At 55.2% G+C, this 21,939-nt stretch overlaps 1 protein-coding gene across 1 annotated transcript in view; it reads left to right on the forward strand.

Annotated features, from left to right (window-relative positions):
• Window positions 1–21,939, forward strand: part of EFCAB6 (EF-hand calcium binding domain 6) — a 230,450-nt gene that overhangs the window by 125,746 nt on the left and 82,765 nt on the right. The window contains 4 exon segments of the mRNA XM_065887305.1: window positions 1,820–1,934; window positions 4,207–4,313; window positions 4,315–4,341; window positions 16,360–16,592. Of these exon segments, the coding sequence (XP_065743377.1) occupies window positions 1,820–1,934; window positions 4,207–4,313; window positions 4,315–4,341; window positions 16,360–16,592 (482 nt within the window).

The following is a 21,939-nucleotide window of genomic DNA, read 5'->3' on the forward strand; positions in this document are numbered from 1 at the left end:
ATCTTTAAAATGGAGTTAGTAAGAGTGCTTCTCTCATGGCTTATGACAAGGATTAAATGAGACGTTAATACCTGTAAAGATCTCAGCACAATGTCTGGCGTGTAATAGGCATAGGCACTGCTACACGATGATGATGGTGGTGGTGGTGTGGTGGTGGTGATGACGATGGGATGGTGATGATCATGGTGATGATGGTGGTGATGGTGGTGGTGATGGTGATGGTGGTGATGATGGTGATGATGGTGATGATGGTGGTGATGGTGATGGTGGTGATGACGGTTGGTGATGGTGGTGATGATGGTGGTGGTGGTGGTGATGGGTACTATCTCATCCCATTCTCCTGCTCCCTTTCCCCTATTCAGCTTCCTGCACAGAATGCAGTCAGTGTGGTGCTAACCCTGCTATTCTTCTGCTGTCTAACTTACTCTGGCTCCCTGTGACATCATAACCCCTGATCATCCCCGTGTTAATGGCTGATCTGTGTGTTCCCCAACACTCAGGCACAGCCTTTCTTCTAACCCATCTCCAGACTTGGCTGTCCCACACAGCTTTCCTGCATCTGTCTTGGGAGAATCCAGTCTTCCTGGGTGTCTTTGGCCCTTAGATGCATGGACACATTTTGAATTGTGATTCAATATCCTTTTCTGGAAGGAAAGCCATGTTTTCACATTTAAATCGTGACTACCGTGAGAACAGCAGGGGTGCTGTCTTCGGTCCCACCTCTCTTCCCCTCAGCATCCCTTCCGGGAGGTTCACCTCCAGGCAGGCAGCTCTGTCCAGGTTGGTGACTGACTGACTGCTGGCAAAGGGATGCCAGCATCACATGCCCTTCGAACAGCCCGCCTCATCAGTTTCTCCTAGGAAGGTATCGTCTCCTGGGAAGAGTCATCTAGATGATCCTGCTTCAGTTTGCAACGCAGGGAAGTGTGTTTCCTCAGTTGCTTCCCACCCCCTGCCCACCAGGGGTGTAAATTTTCTATTCCCACAAAGTAGAAACGGTTGGTAAAAAGTAGGTTATGTGGGGCTTCCCTGGTGGCGCAGTGGTCGGGAGTCCGCCTGCCGATGCAGGGAGCGCGGGTTCGTGCCCCGGTCTGGGAGGATCCCACATGTTGCGGAGCGGCTGGGCCCGTGAGCCGTGGCCACTGAGCCTGCGTGTCCGGAGCCTGTGCTCCACAGCGGGAGAGGCCACAACAGTGAGAGGCTGCGTACCGCAAAAAAAAAAAAAAAAAAAAAGTAGGTTATGTGCACTGGAATGAAGGGATCACAGATAACTTTCAGTGAGTGGATCACACCAGGAGAGGAAAAAAGGGGTGTCCATGGATCCCCCTGCAAAAAGCATAGTAACTTACAGTTTAAACTGTGGACCGTCCTGAGACTTCGATCAAAATTCTAGTTTTCCCTCCTCAAGCCGCCTTGCTTTATCTTGTTCATGTTTCCTAGGATATATGTGAATATAAATCTCACTTAGGAGCCCTGAAAGCCACTGCTGTCACAGCAAGCGTGAATCTGAAGACCTGGACGGCATGGCCAGGGAGAAGGTCTGCAGCGATGCTTGCGGCCCCGAGTGCCTGCCGTGCCGGCCACCCGCCCGTCTCTTTGTTCACTCATTCACTCAACAGACAAGCCTGGCACTGGGCCCCAACCCCAGGACACTGGGCCTCGCCCGCAGGGAGGCCTTGGATGGAGGCAGACGAGTAACAGTCACAGGCTGGAGCACAGGGGCCATGGTGGTGAGCCTGCCGCAGGCCTGGAGGGGCTCGGCTGGCAGGGACCCCGGGACCGCCTAGCGGCCTCTCCCCTCGCTTGTCTTCCTTGTCAGGTCCTGGAAGATAACAGAATGCCGATGGATGACGATCAGTGTGCTCTGCTGACTGCAAAATTAGGATATAAGAAAGAAGGGACGAGTTATCTTGACTTTGCAACAGGATTTGAAGGTAGCTACTGGCCAAGTGCAAACCTGTCTCCCGCCCGTGGCCCTGCCGGTCTTTCCGCGTAGTGCCGCTAGGCTGCTGGGGTTGAAGTAGTGTGAGCTAAGATGTTGAAACGGTGTGTGAGTCCTAGGACTGAAACAGACATTTAAAAAAAACTTTTTCTTTGTGTTTTGGCCTTTTTTTTTTTTCACTCAGCCACACCGTGAGTGCAGAATTTTGTCAGACAGAGCCTTCTGCAAATAGTAGGAGCCCAAATGGTTTCTACAATTTACTCCCAAGCCTATGCTTCTCCAATCACACCTTGTGTCCTTTAAGGTTCTCCTCCTCAGCATAGATGCTGGTTATCTGTGATTAGGGACACCCACGCACCAGCAAGGCAAATGTTCTTCCTCCCTTTTTGCAGATAAGGGAGCAGAGGTGCTAAAAGATCCAGTGACTCGCCCAGGATCACCCGGCCACTGTCCTCCCCTCCTGCCCCACCCCTATCCCGGACCCACGTGCTTGTCAGGAGATTTGTTGGGCACCGTGGAGTCCGGGCTGGAGGCGGGGCCTCCCGTTCACCACCTGCTCTTTAATCCGCTCTCCCGGCCGCACGCCAGGCAGGCGGATGACCAGCACCCAGCCTCCCGCTTCCTGGCTCTGTCGTCTCTCCCCTCCCTTGTCTCCACTCTTACCGAAGTTTAGGTAGACAAATAAGCCCTCTGGAAAAGCTGCAGAAATCACGCATATATATGCATGACTCCATGGATATATCAATGCACTGCAGGCTGGACGGGGCGGAATCCGGAGCCCTATTTGCATTTTGCCGTCTTCCCCGGGGTTGGCCTGGGAGATGACTGGATGGTGTGGCGGGCCTCGCTAGAGAAGCTGGCCGCTGGGACTCCTCACCCAACCAACACCACCGCCCCCCTCCCCGATTTCATTTGATGATCCTAAGGGAGAGAGGTCCCACACCCCCCCAAAAAGACAACACGGAAGCCATGGAATTTTAGGATTTTGACACTTTCTTTGGCTACGTGTTTTGACTTTTTTGGAGGAACCCCCGTTTACTTTAGCGAGTGCTTCCGGTGCCCGGGTGCATCCATCGCTGAGGTGAGGAGATCGGAGCCCAGGGTGAGTGGCCACTCGCTTGAGGGCCCAGGGTGGTGAGCCTGTCACAGAGCGAGCACCGCACTCAGCAGCTTCCTCCCTACCCTCCTTCCCCCTCTCTGCCCTCCATCAGTACCCCCAGCATATAACCAGATGCTGAGGGTGGGGGAAGATGGCGGCTCCAGGCCGTTGGGGGGTTGGGGGTGGACACGGCAGAGGGGATCAAGCAGCGGGGGTGGGTGGGGGGGGACATGTTATCTGCCAGGCAGAGCGAAGCCCGGGGAGGCCACTCCAGGCCTAGGTGGGGGTAAGGCAGAGGCCAGGTTCAGGGCTGGACTCAAGGATGCCCACAAGCTCCAGACGCCCTGCCCGCTGCCCATCCTGCAGACCACGTGGGGGGAAGGGGGGCTGTGGGTGCAACATGTGCAGAGATTCACGTCCAAAACCAAGTCCCAGGTTGTAGCCTGGCTTTAGACAAGGCCACACTCAAAGTGTCACAACCTGATGGAAATGGGTTGGTTTTGAGGTGGAGGTTACACCTCCTTCCTCCGTTTTAAGAGAGAGAGAGGGCCTAATGCAGTAATCAACCAGCTGGGTTCTGGAACCTGACGGGCCTGGGTTAGCTGTGAAGTCTGTGAGCCCTGTGACCGTGGGGAGGTGAGCCTCCATCTCCTTATCTGGAGAATGGGCATAAGAATAGGTTTCCTTGTGTGTAAACTGGGCTCAAGAAGAGACTGTACCTCTTAGGGTTGTTGAAAAGACCAGGACTTGTCCGGAGACCTCTAGCACGGAGGAGCTCAGGACCTGCCCCATGACTGAATTACACTTTCCTGTGTTTAGGGCCTGATTCTAGGAAACAGAACAGGCAGGGATCCTCATTCTCTGCCTCTGGGAGTGGAGAGATGGGCAAGATGTGGTCCCTGCCCTGGAGGACGGACAGAGGAGCCAGACAGGACACGTGCTGGGCAGGAGCATGGTCCTGGTGGTCTGGAGAACAGGTTCTTCTCGTGGTGACGGGGACGTGTCTAAGATCATAAGAGAGTTCATGCTAGCTTCAGTCCGCGGGGCCGTAGTACTGTATCGTGTTCTAACAGGCCTGGGGACCGAAGAAGTCAAGTGTTGACATAGAAATAAAGAGCCATGCTCGCCACTAAGGGAAGTCCCCTGATATATGTCATTGTTTCAGATCCTAAGATGAACGGGCCAGAAGTGAGTTCATCTCAGACTCCAGTTCTTTCCGAAGGGAACTTGGATGGCTACTTTATAACTGCTGAAGAGTGCCGGAGACAGTTCCCCCCAGAGACTGAAGGAATCCTTCCGGGTAGATCATGACCTCTCTGCCACTTGGCTTCTCCAGACACCCCTCCTGCCCTCTCCTCGGTCACAGCCATTCAGCTGCAGCGGGTGTGAGCCCTGCGGCCCCAGCACATTACGCTCGTCAGGACACAGAGCGCTCCGTCCGCAGACTGGGCTTGCCTTTTCTCCCCTTCCCGGGACAGGGCTTAACTCTGTGATCCCCTCCCCTCCCCGAGGCCCTTCCCTGCTGACACTTTGCTGGGTCTGCCTTCTGCCCCTCCAAGGCCTTAGAGAAGTAAGGAGACCCTCCTCACAAGACAGGGAGGGGTGGGAAGGGGCATAACAACCCAAGTTACCGTGAATTCGGGATGCTTTCAGGCATTCCATCCACTCTACTCCTGCACTCACCAAACAAGCATTGGGCACTTACATGTCATAAGCTGGACTCTCGGCTAAAAGCTAGGGCTGAAATATGGGAGCCCTGCTCAGGGAGCTCAGTCCAGCCCAAGACACAGATGGTCAACAGACAATTCGACACATCATGATTGGCTGCCGTAGAGGGACCGGTACTGTGCTATGGGAGCACAGCGGAAAAAACCCATTAAGGCGGGCTTCCTGGAGGAGGTGACCCCTGAACCAAATCTTAAACCCTCAGCATGTGCTGGCCAGAAAAAGAAGGGAGTGAAAAATAGAAGAGTGGGCTTGCTTAAGGCAGGTGGCAGACAGGTCATGGGCTTTAAGGAAAAGCTCCCAGGTCTGCGTGACCGAGGCGTGGTTTGCATGCAGAAGCTGTAATGGATAAGACAGGAGAAATAGCAGCCATTCAAACACAGAGGCAGGGATGACCTCAAATGTTTTTGTGTTGAGAAGTAAAAGAGGGTCATTAAAGTGGGAAGGAAAATTGATAGATCGACCACATTAGCTACGAAACGGGGCAGAGGGCATGAGGGAGTTAGAATGTGTCCTCGCCAGGGTGTGGAGACCCCAGGATGTGCAGGGGCAAGCACCTCAGTAGCTGAAAATCCAGTGAGCCCAGGGGAGGAGAGGTGGGGAGCACCCTGCGGGTGGAGCCAGCCCCCAGGGGCAGGGCGTCCAGAGTTTGCTGTGCTTGAAACATCTTCCCCGCGTGGATTGCCGATTGGAGATTCATTTTGGTTATTACTGAACTCCCATTTCAAAATATAAACTCATCGTGACTGTCTAGCTCGGATTTGCGGCATGGTTCTGACTTTGACTATTCGGTCCAACCATCAGACTGTACGTCCTAATTCTTGGTTTGAAAACATATGGTCACCGTAAGCAGATAGAGGGAGGGTTAGTCCTCATTATTTTGTCCAATGTGATGCCCAGCGGAGAAGAGCACGGAGCAGGCGGGGGTCGTTTACGGGGCGGAGAGCCTGGCGGGAGGGAGAGAGGGAGGAAGGGGAAGCAGAGGCATGGGGGCAGCAGCCCCTCCGTGCTGGTTAGCAGGGCCGGGTGGCCATCGCCCGCTGCTGCCTTTGTCCTGCGGCCTCACCCATGGCAGCCCAGGCCCCTTGCTCCGGCCCCTCCCCGCCTGTCTCCTCCCAACTCTCCTTTCCCCTGGGGACACGGGGAGGCCAAGCTCCCTGCTGGCGCCACCGCCTTCCTACGTTTATTATCAGTGTAGCTTGGTTACGGTGCACAGATGTCCCGTATTTCCTAAGATGGTCTTTATTTTAAATAGTTAACTAAAAACGTTCACCAACACCCACCCATCCTGCAAAGAACTTATAACCTAGTAGATAAGACAAAGACGTGAACCCCTAATTGCCAGGGTTTGCGTGATACAGACTCGGGTGCTGGTTATATCCAGGTTCCCTGGGGGGCTGCTCGTTGCCCTCACGCGTATATGTAAACGGGACAAAGAGTGTGTCTTTTTTTTTTTTAATAAATTTATTCATTTTATTTATTTATTATTTTTGGCTGCGTTGGGTCTTCGTTGCTGCGCGCAGGCTTTCTCTAATTTCTGCGAGCGGGGGCTACTCTTCATTGCCGGCGCACGGGCTTCTCATTGCGGTGCCTTCTCTTGTTGCAAAGCACGGGCTCTAGGCGCGCGGGCTTCAGTAGTTGTGGCTCATGGGCTCTAGAGCGCAGGCTCAGTAGTTGAGGCGCACAGGCTTAGTTGCTCTGCGGCACGTGGGATCTTCCCGGAGCAGAGATCAAACCTGTGTCCCCTGCCCTGGCAGGCAGATTCTTAACCACTGCGACACCAGGGAAGTCCCAAAGACTGTGTCTTGATTGTTGAGTGGGAAGGTACCGTCACTTTCTTTCTTTTATTGAGCTCCTATTCATGAGAAATTCTTGAATCTCTCTCTCCATCAATAATGAAGAAACGATTTTGTATTAGTTGAAAACGCTACTAATCCTGCTGCTGCTGTTGTCTGCCCAGCGACTTTGTAGCCAGGTGAGTCCATCTCAGCACAGTCAGGTTTACGGACAACAGCACAGTTGAGTAAGGCAGCCTCAACCTCATAGCCCAGGCCAAAGAGCACGACCAGTCGAAGGAAATAATTCATTGTGACCAAACAAGGGGCGTCCCCCTCTCCCTGACTATGGTGAGGAAAGCAGGCACAGAGACCCCCCGGGTGACCTGGGGACGTTACCTGGGGACAGGTTCCTGTGGCCCTTGTGGGTTCACCGTCAACCTCACCCTCTAGACAGCGTCCGTGCAGGTTCAGGCGCATGTCTGTGAAGTCATGTATATTTTAAAAAAACAAGCAGGATCAAAATCCCCACACAAATAGGGTCTCCTATACGTATGCTTCTGCCGCTGCATTTTTCACTTCACAATCTGTCCTGGACACCTGACCTTGCAGGGTGATCCCAACACGCAGCTCTGGTCAGAGTGTCCCCTTTCTCTTAGGATGAGCCCGGGTCCTGCCTGGCTGGTCTGCAGCCCCTCTCTGGCCCCTCTCGACCCACCCTTCTCCTCCCGTCACACTCCGGCCAGCACCCAGCCTCCCCTTCCTGGCCTTGCACATCCTACTCCTTTGCCTGGATTGTCGCTCCTCTCTCTGTGACCAGCTAACTCCTACCAAAGCGCTGGTCCTTCTTAAGTTCTTGGTCCTCCCTCCGGCCCTTCAGACCTGCTGGGAGGTCTGCTGCTGTCCACTCACCTTCCGGCATGCAATGTGGGGGACTTGTAATTCCATGAGACGTCAAGGCACGATAACACAACTGGCTACCACGGTGCGTGCCATGCAAATAGGTGTTTGTTGAATGCATGAGAGAATTCACTTTACATGCCAGGCAGTGAACCTCAGTTGTTTCAGTCCCCACAACTAGCCTATCAAGTATGCGCTAGCGTTCCCATTTTATAGATGAAGAAACGGAGGGTCAGAGATGGGGAGAGACTTCCCCGAAGCCACATACCTAGTAAATGTCGTAGCCAGGAATTGAAATAACATCCTTTTCACTCCGACCTGTATTGGCTGCAATAAAATTAGGGTTCTTCACGCTGGGAAGTCAAAGACTGAGGTTCAGGGAATGAGTAAATGTTTTAAATTTGTGAAGATTATAAATATGGCTTTCCATGGCATCTAGATTGTCCCTGTAGCCCAGCAATTAGGGCTGCGTCAGAGCCCTTCTCCCCCCCACCTTTCGCTGCATTTATCACGCTGACTTGCTGTAATTTGCTTACACATCTTTCTTCCCTACTGGACCGAGAATCTGGATGTCAGGGGCCAGTTATCAGTACGTCCCTGTACCTAGCAGGGTGCTTGGTGCATCGCAGGTACCCAGGAAATATTTGCTGCGTCGTTCATACCCAGCCTCACTCCACGGATGTTTCTTAAGCACTGCTCTCTGGACTGGAGCTGTCACGAGGAATGGATCAGAGCCCACGTTTACCTCTAGAGGTGGAGCAGACAGTGAGCACGTGAGTCTCCAGAGTGTCAGGTGGTGAAACGGGCTAGGAAGAAAAATAAAGCAGGGTGAGAGGCCAGAGACCCATCAGGGTGGTGCCCTTGTACAGAGGGGACAGGAGATGCCTCCCTGGAGAGGTGGCATTCGGGCAGAGACCAAAGGCCCAGCAGGTCTGGTGGAGAATCCCTGGAGTGCCGGAGGCAGGCTTGGCATGTTCCAACAGCAACAAGTAGCTTTCGGCTCTCGGCTCGGAGGAGGCCAAGGTGCAACTTTCTTCAGTCGTCCCGAATCCGGGTTCATCTAACACCAGCCGCCTCCACCATGCTGCCCAAGTTCGACCCCAAGAAGATCAAAGTCATGTACCTGACAGAGTCGTGCACCCCCCCAAAAAAAACCCAGCAAGGGTGAGCGCAGAGGAGACGAGGGCAGAGGGGTAGGGCAGAGGGGTAGGGGGCTGGGGCCACAGTCAGGATTGAGGATTGGACCCCGAGTGCCGTGGGCGGAGCAGAGGAGCGACGTGCACTGGATTGAGCTGTGCAGGTATCACTGGCTGCTGTGAGAATAGGGGGCTGGGCGAGGGTGGGAGCCGGGAAGCCCAGGAGCCTTGGGTCCGGGTGGAGGCAGTGGAAGTGGGAGAAGTGAAGCTCTGAACCCACGGCTGTGTGGGCAGATTGGATGCGGGGTGTGAGGCAAAGGGAGGATCCAGGGACGCTCCCTAGGTTTGTGGTCTGAGCAACAGAAAGAAGACGCTGCCACTTCTTGAGCTGGAAGGACCCAGAGGACGAGCGGGAAGGACCCAGAGGACGAGCTGGAAGGACCCGGAGGACGAGCTGTGAGGGACCCGGAGGACGAGCTGTGAGGGACCCGGAGGACGAGCTGGAAGGACCCGGAGGACGAGCTGGAAGGACCCGGAGGACGAGAGGGAAGGACCCAGAGGATGAGGCTGTGAGGGACCCGGAGGACTAGCAGGAAGGACCCGGAGGACGAGCTGGAAGGACCCGGAGGACGAGCGGGAAGGACCCGGAGGACGAGCGGGAAGGACCCGGAGGATGAGCTGGAAGGACCCGGAGGACGAGCGGGACGGACCCGGAGGACGAGCGGGAAGGACCCGGAGGACGAGCTGTGAGGGACCCGGAGGACGAGCTGTGAGGGACCCGGAGGACGAGCGGGAAGGACCCGGAGGACGAGCTGGAAGGACCCGGGGGACGAGCTGTGAAGGACCCAGAGGACGAGCTGGAAGGACCCGGAGGACGAGCGGGAAGGACCCGGGGGACGAGCTGTGAGGGACCCGGAGGACGAGCTGTGAGGGACACGGAGGACGAGCGGGAAGGACCCGGAGGACGAGGCTGTGAGGGACCCGGAGGACGAGCTGTGAGGGACCCGGAGGACGAGCTGTGAGGGACACGGAGGACGAGCGGGAAGGACCCGGGGGACGAGGCTGTGAGGGACCCGGAGGACGAGCGGGAAGGACCCGGAGGACGAGCTGTGAGGGACCCGGAGGACGAGCTGTGAGGGACACGGAGGACGAGCGGGAAGGACCCGGAGGACGAGCGGGAAGGACCCGGAGGACGAGGCTGTGAGGGACCCGGAGGACGAGCTGTGAGGGACCCGGAGGACGAGCTGTGAGGGACCCAGAGGACGAGCTGGAAGGACCCGGAGGACGAGCTGTGAGGGACCCGGAGGACGAGCGGGAAGGACCCGGAGGACGAGCGGGAAGGACCCGGAGGATGAGCTGTGAAGGACCCGGAGGACGAGCGGGAAGGACCCGGAGGACGAGCGGGAAGGACCCGGAGGACGAGCTGTGAGGGACCCGGAGGACGAGCGGGAAGGACCCGGAGGACGAGCGGGAAGGACCCGGAGGACGAGCGGGAAGGACCCGGAGGACGAGCGGGAAGGACCCGGAGGACGAGCGGGAAGGACCCGGAGGACGAGCGGGAAGGACCCGGAGGATGAGCTGTGAAGGACCCGGAGGACGAGCGGGAAGGACCCGGGGGACGAGCTGTGAGGGACACGGAGGACGAGCGGGAAGGACCCGGAGGACGAGCGGGAAGGACCCGGAGGACGAGCTGTGAGGGACCCGGAGGACGAGCTGGAAGGACCCGGAGGACGAGCTGGAAGGACCCGGAGGACGAGGCTGGGAGGGACCCGGAGGACGAGCTGTGAGGGACCAGGAGGATGAGCTGGAAGGACCCGGGGGACGAGCTGTGAGGGACCCGGAGGACGAGCGGGAAGGACCCGGAGGACGAGCTGTGAGGGACCCGGAGGACGAGCTGGAAGGACCCGGAGGACGAGCTGGAAGGACCCGGAGGACGAGCGGGAAGGACCCGGAGGATGAGCTGGAAGGACCCGGAGGACGAGCGGGAAGGACCCGGAGGACGAGCTGTGAGGGACCCGGAGGACGAGCGGGAAGGACCCGGAGGACGAGCGGGAAGGACCCGGAGGACGAGGCTGGGAGGGACCCGGAGGACGAGCTGTGAGGGACCCGGAGGATGAGCTGGAAGGACCCGGAGGACGAGCGGGAAGGACCCGGAGGATGAGCGGGAAGGACCCGGAGGACGAGCGGGAAGGACCCGGAGGACGAGCGGGAAGGACCCGGAGGATGAGCTGTGAAGGACCCGGAGGACGAGCGGGAAGGACCCGGAGGACGAGCGGGAAGGACCCGGAGGACGAGCGGGAAGGACCCGGAGGATGAGCTGTGAAGGACCCGGAGGACGAGCGGGAAGGACCCGGAGGACGAGCGGGAAGGACCCGGAGGACGAGCGGGAAGGACCCGGAGGACGAGCGGGAAGGACCCGGAGGATGAGCTGTGAAGGACCCGGAGGACGAGCGGGAAGGACCCGGAGGACGAGCGGGAAGGACCCGGAGGACGAGCGGGAAGGACCCGGAGGACGAGCGGGAAGGACCCGGAGGACGAGCGGGAAGGACCCGGAGGACGAGGCTGTGAGGGACCCGGAGGACGAGCTGTGAGGGACCCAGAGGACGAGCGGGAAGGACCCGGAGGACGAGCGGGAAGGACCCGGAGGACGAGCGGGAAGGACCCGGAGGACGAGCTGTGAGGGACCCGGAGGACGAGCGGGAAGGACCCGGAGGACGAGCGGGAAGGACCCGGAGGATGAGCTGTGAAGGACCCGGAGGACGAGCGGGAAGGACCCGGGGGACGAGCTGTGAGGGACACGGAGGACGAGCGGGAAGGACCCGGAGGACGAGCGGGAAGGACCCGGGGGACGAGCTGTGAGGGACCCGGAGGACGAGCGGGAAGGACCCGGAGGACGAGCGGGAAGGACCCGGAGGACGAGCTGTGAGGGACCCGGAGGATGAGCTGGAAGGACCCGGAGGACGAGCTGGAAGGACCCGGAGGATGAGCTGGAAGGACCCGGAGGACGAGCGGGAAGGACCCGGAGGACGAGCGGGAAGGACCCGGAGGACGAGGCTGGGAGGGACCCGGAGGACGAGCTGTGAGGGACCCGGAGGATGAGCTGGAAGGACCCGGGGGACGAGCTGTGAGGGACCCGGAGGACGAGCTGGAAGGACCCGGAGGACGAGCTGGAAGGACCCGGAGGACGAGCGGGAAGGACCCGGAGGATGAGCTGGAAGGACCCGGAGGACGAGCGGGAAGGACCCGGAGGACGAGCTGTGAGGGACCCGGAGGACGAGCGGGAAGGACCCGGAGGACGAGCGGGAAGGACCCGGAGGACGAGCTGTGAGGGACCCGGAGGACGAGCGGGAAGGACCCGGAGGACGAGCGGGAAGGACCCGGAGGACGAGCTGTGAGGGACCCGGAGGACGAGCGGGAAGGACCCGGAGGACGAGCTGTGAGGGACCCGGAGGACGAGCTGTGAGGGACCCGGAGGACGAGCGGGAAGGACCCGGGGGACGAGCTTTGAGGGACCCGGAGGACGAGCGGGAAGGACCCGGAGGACGAGCTGTGAGGGACCCGGAGGACGAGGCTGTGAGGGACCCGGAGGACGAGCGGGAAGGACCCTGAGGACGAGCGGGAAGGACCCGGAGGACGAGCTGTGAGGGACCCGGAGGACGAGCGGGAAGGACCCGGAGGACGAGCTGTGAGGGACCCGGAGGACGAGCTGTGAGGGACCCGGAGGACGAGGCTGTGAGGGACCCGGAGGACGAGCGGGACGGACCCGGAGGACGAGGCTGTGAGGGACCCGGAGGACGAGCTGTGAGGGACCCGGAGGACGAGGCTGTGAGGGACCCGGAGGACGAGCGGGACGGACCCGGAGGACGAGCGGGAAGGACCCGGAGGACGAGGCTGTGAGGGACCCGGAGGACGAGCGGGAAGGACCCGGAGGACGAGGCTGTGAGGGACCCGGAGGACGAGCGGGAAGGACCCGGAGGACGAGCTGTGAAGGACCCGGAGGACGAGCGGGAAGGACCCGGAGGACGAGCTGTGAGGGACACGGAGGACGAGCGGGAAGGACCCGGAGGACGAGCTGTGAGGGACCCGGAGGACGAGCTGTGAGGGACCCAGAGGACGAGCTGGAAGGACCCGGAGGACGAGCTGTGAGGGACCCGGAGGACGAGCGGGAAGGACCCGGAGGACGAGCTGTGAGGGACCCAGAGGACGAGCTGGAAGGACCCGGAGGACGAGCTGTGAGGGACCCGGAGGACGAGCGGGAAGGACCCGGAGGACGAGGCTGTGAGGGACCCGGAGGACGAGCTGTGAGGGACCCGGAGGACGAGCTGTGAGGGACCCAGAGGACGAGCGGGAAGGACCCGGAGGATGAGCTGGAAGGACCCGGAGGACGAGCTGTGAGGGACCCGGAGGACGAGCGGGAAGGACCCGGAGGATGAGCGGGAAGGACCCGGAGGATGAGCTGTGAAGGACCCGGAGGACGAGCGGGATGGACCCGGAGGACGAGGCTGTGAGGGACCCGGAGGACGAGCGGGAAGGACCCGGAGGATGAGCTGTGAAGGACCCGGAGGACGAGCTGGAAGGACCCGGAGGACGAGCGGGAAGGACCCGGGGGACGAGCTGTGAGGGACACGGAGGACGAGCGGGAAGGACCCGGAGGACGAGCGGGAAGGACCCGGAGGACGAGCTGTGAGGGACCCGGAGGACGAGCGGGACGGACCCGGAGGACGAGCGGGAAGGACCCGGAGGACGAGCTGTGAGGGACCCGGAGGACGAGCTGTGAGGGACCCGGAGGACGAGCTGTGAGGGACACGGAGGACGAGCGGGAAGGACCCGGAGGACGAGCGGGAAGGACCCGGAGGACGAGCTGTGAGGGACCCGGAGGACGAGCGGGACGGACCCGGAGGACGAGCGGGAAGGACCCGGAGGACGAGCTGTGAGGGACCCGGAGGACGAGCTGTGAGGGACCCGGAGGACGAGCGGGAAGGACCCGGAGGACGAGCGGGAAGGACCCGGAGGACGAGCTGTGAGGGACCCGGAGGACGAGCGGGACGGACCCGGAGGACGAGCGGGAAGGACCCGGAGGACGAGCGGGAAGGACCCGGAGGACGAGCTGTGAGGGACCCGGAGGACGAGCGGGACGGACCCGGAGGACGAGCGGGAAGGACCCGGAGGACGAGCTGTGAGGGACCCGGAGGACGAGCTGTGAGGGACCCGGAGGACGAGCTGTGAGGGACCCGGAGGACGAGGCTGTGAGGGACCCGGAGGACGAGCGGGAAGGACCCGGAGGACGAGCGGGAAGGACCCGGAGGACGAGCTGTGAGGGACCCGGAGGACGAGCGGGAAGGACCCGGAGGACGAGCTGTGAGGGACCCGGAGGACGAGCTGTGAGGGACCCGGAGGACGAGCGGGACGGACCCGGAGGACGAGCGGGAAGGACCCGGAGGACGAGGCTGTGAGGGACCCGGAGGACGAGCGGGAAGGACCCGGAGGACGAGCTGTGAGGGACCCGGAGGACGAGCGGGAAGGACCCGGAGGACGAGCTGTGAAGGACCCGGAGGACGAGCGGGAAGGACCCGGAGGACGAGCTGTGAGGGACACGGAGGACGAGCGGGAAGGACCCGGAGGACGAGGCTGTGAGGGACCCGGAGGACGAGCGGGAAGGACCCGGAGGACGAGCTGTGAGGGACCCGGAGGACGAGCGGGAAGGACCCGGAGGACGAGCTGTGAGGGACCCGGAGGACGAGCTGTGAGGGACCCGGAGGACGAGCTGTGAGGGACCAGGAGGATGAGCTGGAAGGACCCGGGGGACGAGCTGTGAGGGACACGGAGGACGAGCGGGAAGGACCCGGAGGACGAGGCTGTGAGGGACCCGGAGGACGAGCGGGAAGGACCCGGAGGACGAGGCTGTGAGGGACCCGGAGGACGAGCGGGACGGACCCGGAGGACGAGCGGGAAGGACCCGGAGGACGAGCTGTGAGGGACCCGGAGGACGAGCGGGAAGGACCCGGAGGACGAGCTGTGAGGGACCCGGAGGACGAGCGGGAAGGACCCGGAGGATGAGCGGGAAGGACCCGGAGGACGAGGCTGTGAGGGACCCGGAGGACGAGCGGGACGGACCCGGAGGACGAGCTGTGAGGGACCCGGAGGACTAGCAGGAAGGACCCGGAGGACGAGCTGTGAGGGACCCGGAGGACGAGCGGGAAGGACCAGGAGGACGAGCGGGAAGGACCCGGAGGACGAGGCTGTGAGGGACCCGGAGGACGAGCTGGAAGGACCCGGAGGACGAGCGGGAAGGACCCGGAGGACGAGCGGGAAGGACCCGGAGGACGAGCTGGGTCAAGCGTGGGCCAGGAGTTTGATTTCGGCCTTGCTTGTTTTGACATCCAAGGGGAGTTATCTCACAGCCTTTGGAGACGGGGGTTTGGAGGTGTGCGAGGGCTTGGAGCTGTGACGTGGAGGGAATCAGCAGCAAAGAGATGGGCCTGCAGCCCGGGCAGGCTGTGCTCCTGGAGAAGAGGCCGCTGGACGGTGGCATCTCTGAGAGGTAGGGGCAGCGCTTGAAGTCGGTTCCCACCGTATTTAGTGCAGTGATTGCATGCGTCAGTGCTGAGTAATTTTTGGTGAAAGAATAAGTGAGTGAGTACAGAGAGATCTTGCCACAAAATCCCAAAAGGTTTGAAGTGGACACTCGAGTCACGGCAGGGCTTGCCTTACATGACCTCTGTGGAGGGTCCTGGGACGTGAAGGTACAGGCGGGGCCTCCGAAGTATCCAGAGAGATCCGTGGGTGGGACTGCCTCAGGGGCTGATGGCCACAGGGGTACTGCGACCACAGCAGCTGCAGCTCTCCAGGCCTGAGACACAGGGTCGTTGGGGGGGGAGGGGCCCAGGGTGTTGCCCCAGACAGACCTGATTCGATCCCGCTGCCAGGCACTTGCTGTCCGACCTCAGGCAACAGTAATAGTAACAACCTTTTAGAGCCCTTAGGAAACCTGTCAGTCACCTCCTAAGTGCTTCACCTCGTTAGCACATTCAATCCTCACAACCACCCCGGAGGCAGGGACTTTATACTCCTCCCGTTACACATGAGAAGCCTGGCAGGGTTAAGTCTCTTGCCCTTGGTCACTCTGCTGGTAGCCAGCAGAGCTGAGCTTTGAAACCAAGCAACCCGCCTCCAGTGTGTGCCCTGAGCTGTGCAGCCTGGCCTCGACCACAGGTTCCCTGCAGGCCTCTGTTTCCCCATCTGTAAAATGGGAATCACCGCCCTCGTGCAGCATGACCTGCAGACATGGAGGCAGATTTCAGGCGGGGCCTTCAGCACAGGCATCAAAACAGGGCTCAGCCTCTGGGCGGCAACTCAGGGTGAGATCAGCACAGCGCTGGCTTTCCCGTGGACAGAAGTTGCCAGACATTATGAAAGTTGTATAAAAACTTGAGGGCAAGATTTTTATATGTCCTGGAAAGCTCCAACGTACTCATTCTTACTTCTGGTACTAGAAGTACCGGTCCCAGAGGCCGAGGGAGCAGAAGGGAAAGAAACACCTTTCTTGTCCCTTTTCCTGAAGTCTTTGCATTAAAAGAGGGTACCTGAGGACATAGTTCATCATTTCCTGGGGAAAGCAAATCATGGCAAGGATATTCCTGGAGCAGTGAAATCTCCAAAATGCCAAGTCGAAACACGGTTCCTTCCTCACTTTGGAGATGAGTCCACAGCGCGGGGGGCAGGGGTCGGGGGATGACATCAGGTTCTGGGGGACAGGCTTTGACGCTGCGTTTTTGACTCTAGGACCCCTACGCGGCCTTCTTTAAGATGGACACGGACAGGGATGGCATCGTCACCATGCACGACCTTCATCGGCTGCAGCACCTGCTCTTCAACCTGAAGGATGAGGATTTCGAGCGATTCCTGGGCCTTCTTGGCTTGAGGCTCAGCGTCACGTTAAATTTCCACGAATTTCGAAATTTGTGTGAGAAGAGACCGTTCAGAATAGAAGACACCACGCCTCAGAGACTCATTAGGTAGGAGAGCAGCATGGGTCAGCATTAACGCCGTGTCCACACAGGGGTGCAGATGATGGAGTTGCCCCCCAGGAGCTGTTTATTTTGTCTTTTCCTTAGTTCAAGAAAAATCACATTCAGAATTACACATTCAGTGTAGAAAGACTAGAAAATGCAGATACAGGTTAGAAGATACACCTGATCTAAGCACCTGTGAGCGTCATTTTTGTATTTCAAAGTGTATCATCCTGGTCTTGTTGCTTTGCACATAAATATATACATATCTGTTTTTCTTTTTGTGAGCCTTGGGTCAGATATGTACACGTGTTGCTCAGCCTTCCAAGACATTTGGGGACACCGTATGCAGAGGGAGGTGTGGCGCTTGTCAGGAGAACGCGTGGACTTCCTCCAGGCCTGAGACGTTAACCTGGGCAGTAGGTGTGAACTGGGGAAGCACAGAACACCTTATGGTAACTAATGGATACTGAGTGTCATTTCAGTCTTTTTTCTATGTGCATAAATACACACATATACTTGTATATTTTTCCTTTTATAAATTTGGGCTCAGCCGTGCCAGCTGCTTTCGGAGGTGCGAGGACCCCTTCCAGCCCTTTCCTAGGCAGTGCTCCCCACCAGACCCCCGGCCACCCAATGCTGGCCTCACTCACGGCAGGAAAATCTCTGCGTCCAGCTGAGCTGTGACTCTGTCTGTCTCCTTGGCTTCTCTCAGTAAGAGCATCTGCTCCTTGAAGAGGTAGCGGGTTCCCATCTTACCGGGACGTGTCACAGTCTGCTCTCCATTGAGATCTGTTGGCAGGCATGAACGAAGTAGCCATTCAGCCACTCCTTTACCAATTATTATAAGTACACTATTAATATTTTTTTGAAACGTTACCATCCACTGCATTTGCTGCTACAGTGATACAACGCAGTAGTGGCATTCACTGGGTCCTTCTGCCCTTGAGGTACTCCCAGCCCCCAGGGGCTATAGGCAAGTGCCCCTTCCACCTGGCAAGGGCAACCCCTGGAAGGGGGAACCCCCAGAAGCCCCTGTCACTGAGCCAGACTTTGTGGCACTTGGCTAGGCTGCAGAGGCCCTCTGATCTTGCACTTTAATTTTTCCCTCTGAATTTGCTGGTTTTATTTTGTCTATACTTAAAAAGCCAGTGAGAAAGAAAATGACTGTAGTCTCTTTCTAAGTGAAACGATCATGTCACACGTGAGTTGAACACCTGCTTCCAATTGCTCCATTTATGAGGAACTTTAATATGAGACCTGATTGCTTAATGTTAAAACAAAGCACAAAAATATCCTTCAGAAAGAACTTTCTGGAGAATGTATGCAGAATGGATATGGAAAATTTCAACCACAAAGCGCAATCTTCCCATCCAAATGATTCCACCTTCTTAGTTGTATTATTTGTTCATTCATCACACATTTACTGAGGGTCTGCTGTGTGCTCAGTGTCGCCCCAGGACTCGGAGGTACAAAGATGGATGAGATGAACACTCCCTTTGAGGGGCTCGGGGCTGAACTGCGACACGTACAAAAATAAAGAAATAGAAGGATGTCTGAAGTGCCACAGGGAGGCAAGAGGCTAAGCCTGCTTGAGGTGCACAGAAAAAGCAGGACATTTCAGTTGGGTCTTGAGGTGTGAGTAGGAGTTCGTCCGGTGCCAGGTTACCAGACCGTGGTTCAAGGCCAGGGAACAGCATTTGCAAAACCACAGAGGTGGGAGTGTGGAGCACATTGAGGGAATGGGGAGAGGATGCGTATTCAGAAGTGGCATGCACAGTGGGAGAGGAGGCCTCGAGATGCAGGAGGGCCGGATGTGACGGGGCTCGAGTGCCAGGCTTGGTCAGTAGGCAGGAGAGGATTTTATGCCGTGGAGTGTGTGAGTCACATTGTGCCATAGAAACATCCTTCAGCAGCCCCAGAGTAGAGGATGGATATAGAGGAAGCGGTGGGTTCCAGGGAGACCCAGCTTGGGCTCCAAGGGTCTGGTGGAGGGCGAGCTTTGAGACCCCAACCAAGGCACTGCTTTAGAAAGCCAAGCCTTCCCATGGCCGGACCCCATACCTGTGTTTCATGAAGGTATATCTTTTCATACCCCACAGCCCTTTAAGGAGGCATCACCTCCTGCCTTTGCAGTTGAAGGAATTGGGGCCTAGAGAAAAGTTACTGACTTGTCCAAAAGGACCCAGGTGATGGGCGGTGAACAGAGATTGGAACCCAGGATGCCTCTGGGGGGGGGCCACTTCCTCTGCCTGGAGAGCTCAGCCTCTTTCACCCTCCCCAGCCTCACTCTCCACCAGCCAAACCTAGATGCCTTGCCTTATTGGAAGCCATCCTGCCCTCTCAGTGGGGCCCCTCTGCCTTCCGGGCCTTCACTTTCCACCTGCATCATCAAAATGCACTACTTCTGAAAACTTTGAAGGTTCATAATTTTGTCAAAGAGAGGAAGACCATTTCGTTTGCTTCATAACTGCACATCATTTTTAAATGTGTAAATACCAATTAGAGTGATTGGTCCAATGACCTGTTTCATTTACACCATCTGTTCCCTCCCAATCCATTCCCTTGTTTAAAACACACGGGCCTTGTCCATTTATCTACTGACAACCCACATCAAGTACATTTTGGTACATGTACATCATCAGAGATGAAAGAATACTGTCAAGTGTCCTTTTAGCAGAATTAGATGGTCAGCTTCTTGTCACAAAATATTGTACGATCCAGTCGTTCCTGATGAATGAATGACTAAATGAAAATAACAAATTTCCTTGTTCTTAGACATGTATCACTTGCTCAGTCATCAAGAGATTTGGCTTATGTGATCAAGTTCACCATCATCTTCTGGTTCATCTAATAATTGCGAACCATTTCCTGATCTCACTTTTCTTCCCTTTGCCACTTGCGCATGAAATAAGAATTCTCAATTTTCAACTCTATTCAGTGAATGCTAACATAAGACCACAAGGATGGTGTCACTGTCTTCTCTTTACCTTCTTGAAAGATGCTGTTACACTTTGAGCAGTGCAATCAGAAAACGGAAGGATGATGTAATAGTGGTGATTCATTTCAATATTGTATCATCCTGCTAGGAGATGCCATCATTTTTTGTTTTCTTCTTATTATTTAGTCTCCTTTTTTTTTAGCATAGCTGGAAATAATTAATGAGCAATGATTGAATATTTCTTAGAATGATGAAATAGATCTAGTATGATTAAATCAAGATCACTAAGATCCCATGATCTATCATATTCTAAGAGGTTTCAATGGACCCACATGGTAATTGCAAGATAGGAGTTTTATTTCATAAAGAAAATAAATACATTTTTTTGCTCTTTTTTGGAAGACCTCTAAGAAAGAATAAAAGTCATGAATGCCACTCTTCTATTTTCGCGATCATACAGAATCACTATTTCTTCTTTAAATATATGATAAAATTCACCAATGAAATCAGCAGGTCCTGGAGTTTCCTTTGTCAGAAGAATTTTAACCACAAATCGAATTACTTTAATAGTTATAGGATCATTCAGGGTTTCTATTGCTTCTTGACCGAGTTTTAGTAATTTTTGTCTTTTGAACTATTGGTCCATTTCATCTAAGTTGTTAAATTCATAAAAATGAAGTTGTTCATAGTATTCCCTTACTGTTCTTTTAATATCTGTGGGGTCTTTAGTGATGTCCCTTTTTTAATTTCTTATATTGGTAGTTGATGTCTTCTCTCGTTTGTTCTTGATTCATTTAGCTGAAGGTTCATCAATTTTATTGATATTTTCAAAGAACCAGCTTTATGTTTCATTTCTTTTTCTCTATTGTTTTTCTGTTTCGATTTCTATTCTTTACTATTTTCTCCTTTCTTCTTGCTTTAAGTATACAGTTGATCCTTGAACAACACAGAGGTTAGGGGCGCCAACCCCCTGCACAGTCAAAAATCTGTGTATAGCTTTTGACTCCCCCCAAACTTAACTACTAACAGCTTACTGTTGACTGGAAGCTTACCAATAACATAAAGTCAATCAACACATAGTTTGTATGTTATATGTATTACATACTGTATTCTTACAATAAAGCAAGCTAGAGAAAAGAAAATGTTATTAAGAAAGTCATAAGAAACTTATATATACTACCAAATGTAAAACAGATAGGTAGTGGGAAGCAGCCACATAGCACAGGGAGATCAGCTCAGTGCTTTGTGACCACTTAGAGGGGTGGGATGGAGGGGGTGAGAGGGAGACGCAAGAGGGAGGGGATATGGGGATATATGTATATGTATAGCTGATTCACTTTGTTATAAAGCAGAAACTAACACACCATTGTAAAGCAATTACACTCCAATAAAGATGTTAAAAAAAGGTCATAAGAGAGAGAAAATACATTTATAGTACTATATTTATCAATACTGTAAGTTTACATTGTCTTTTACAAGATAAATCATCTGTCTGTCAGTACCCATATCAATATTGTCTCACACAGTACAAAACACTGCAGGCGTCATAGATTTTGGTGTATAACTCTGGACATCAAAACTGGAAAGATAATGTGAAAAAGAAATTCGTATTTGTTTAGAGGTATAACGATGCATGCATTGTTAACAAAGAAGCAGCAGTATGATTGCTTTATGGGAGTGTGGTGTAACCGATATAATTGCTTCATGGTAGCCTAGCCTATACAGTAAAGAATGAATCATAAAATTTTTATAGCATACAGTATTCCAATCATATTCATAATACAGTATTGGAATCGTTCCTCTAAAAAAAACCCATTTGCCTGTGATGATAGGCTGATACACAATTTCGCCAATGCGAGAGAGAGAGAGAGAAGCACCCTGTACGGTAATATAATTCTTTGAAAGCAAAGTTATAAAACAGGAAGAAAACTAACATATTAATTTTATATTAAATATCACTCACCTTATGCCTATGTAAGGATACACTAGTATCTACATATATTATATTTTATACATTCATGACATATCTAACTTTTTCTTTTTTTTTTTCAGTATTTCTAGGCTATGTGGTTAATCTGTGAATTTTTTTCAAATTGTCACAAATCTACAAAAATTTTTCCAATATATTTGTTGAAAAAAATCAGCATATAAGTGGACTCGTGCTGTCCAAACCTGTGTTGTGCAAGGATCAACTGTAGTTTGCCCTCCTTTTATATTTTCTTAAGCTGAAAACTCAGATTTTTAAATTTGAATTCTTTCTTTTCTATATGAGCCCTTAATGCTATCAGGTTCCTTGTAGGCACTGATTTAGCTGCATTTCACAAATTTGGATATGTTATAGTGTTTATTTTCATTCAGTTCAAAATATTTTCTAATTTCCCTTTAGACTGTTTCTTGAAACCTTGGATTATT

The sequence above is a fragment of the Phocoena phocoena genome, chromosome 11 (assembly GCF_963924675.1).
Source record: "Phocoena phocoena chromosome 11, mPhoPho1.1, whole genome shotgun sequence".
Classification (NCBI taxonomy): domain Eukaryota; kingdom Metazoa; phylum Chordata; class Mammalia; order Artiodactyla; family Phocoenidae; genus Phocoena; species Phocoena phocoena.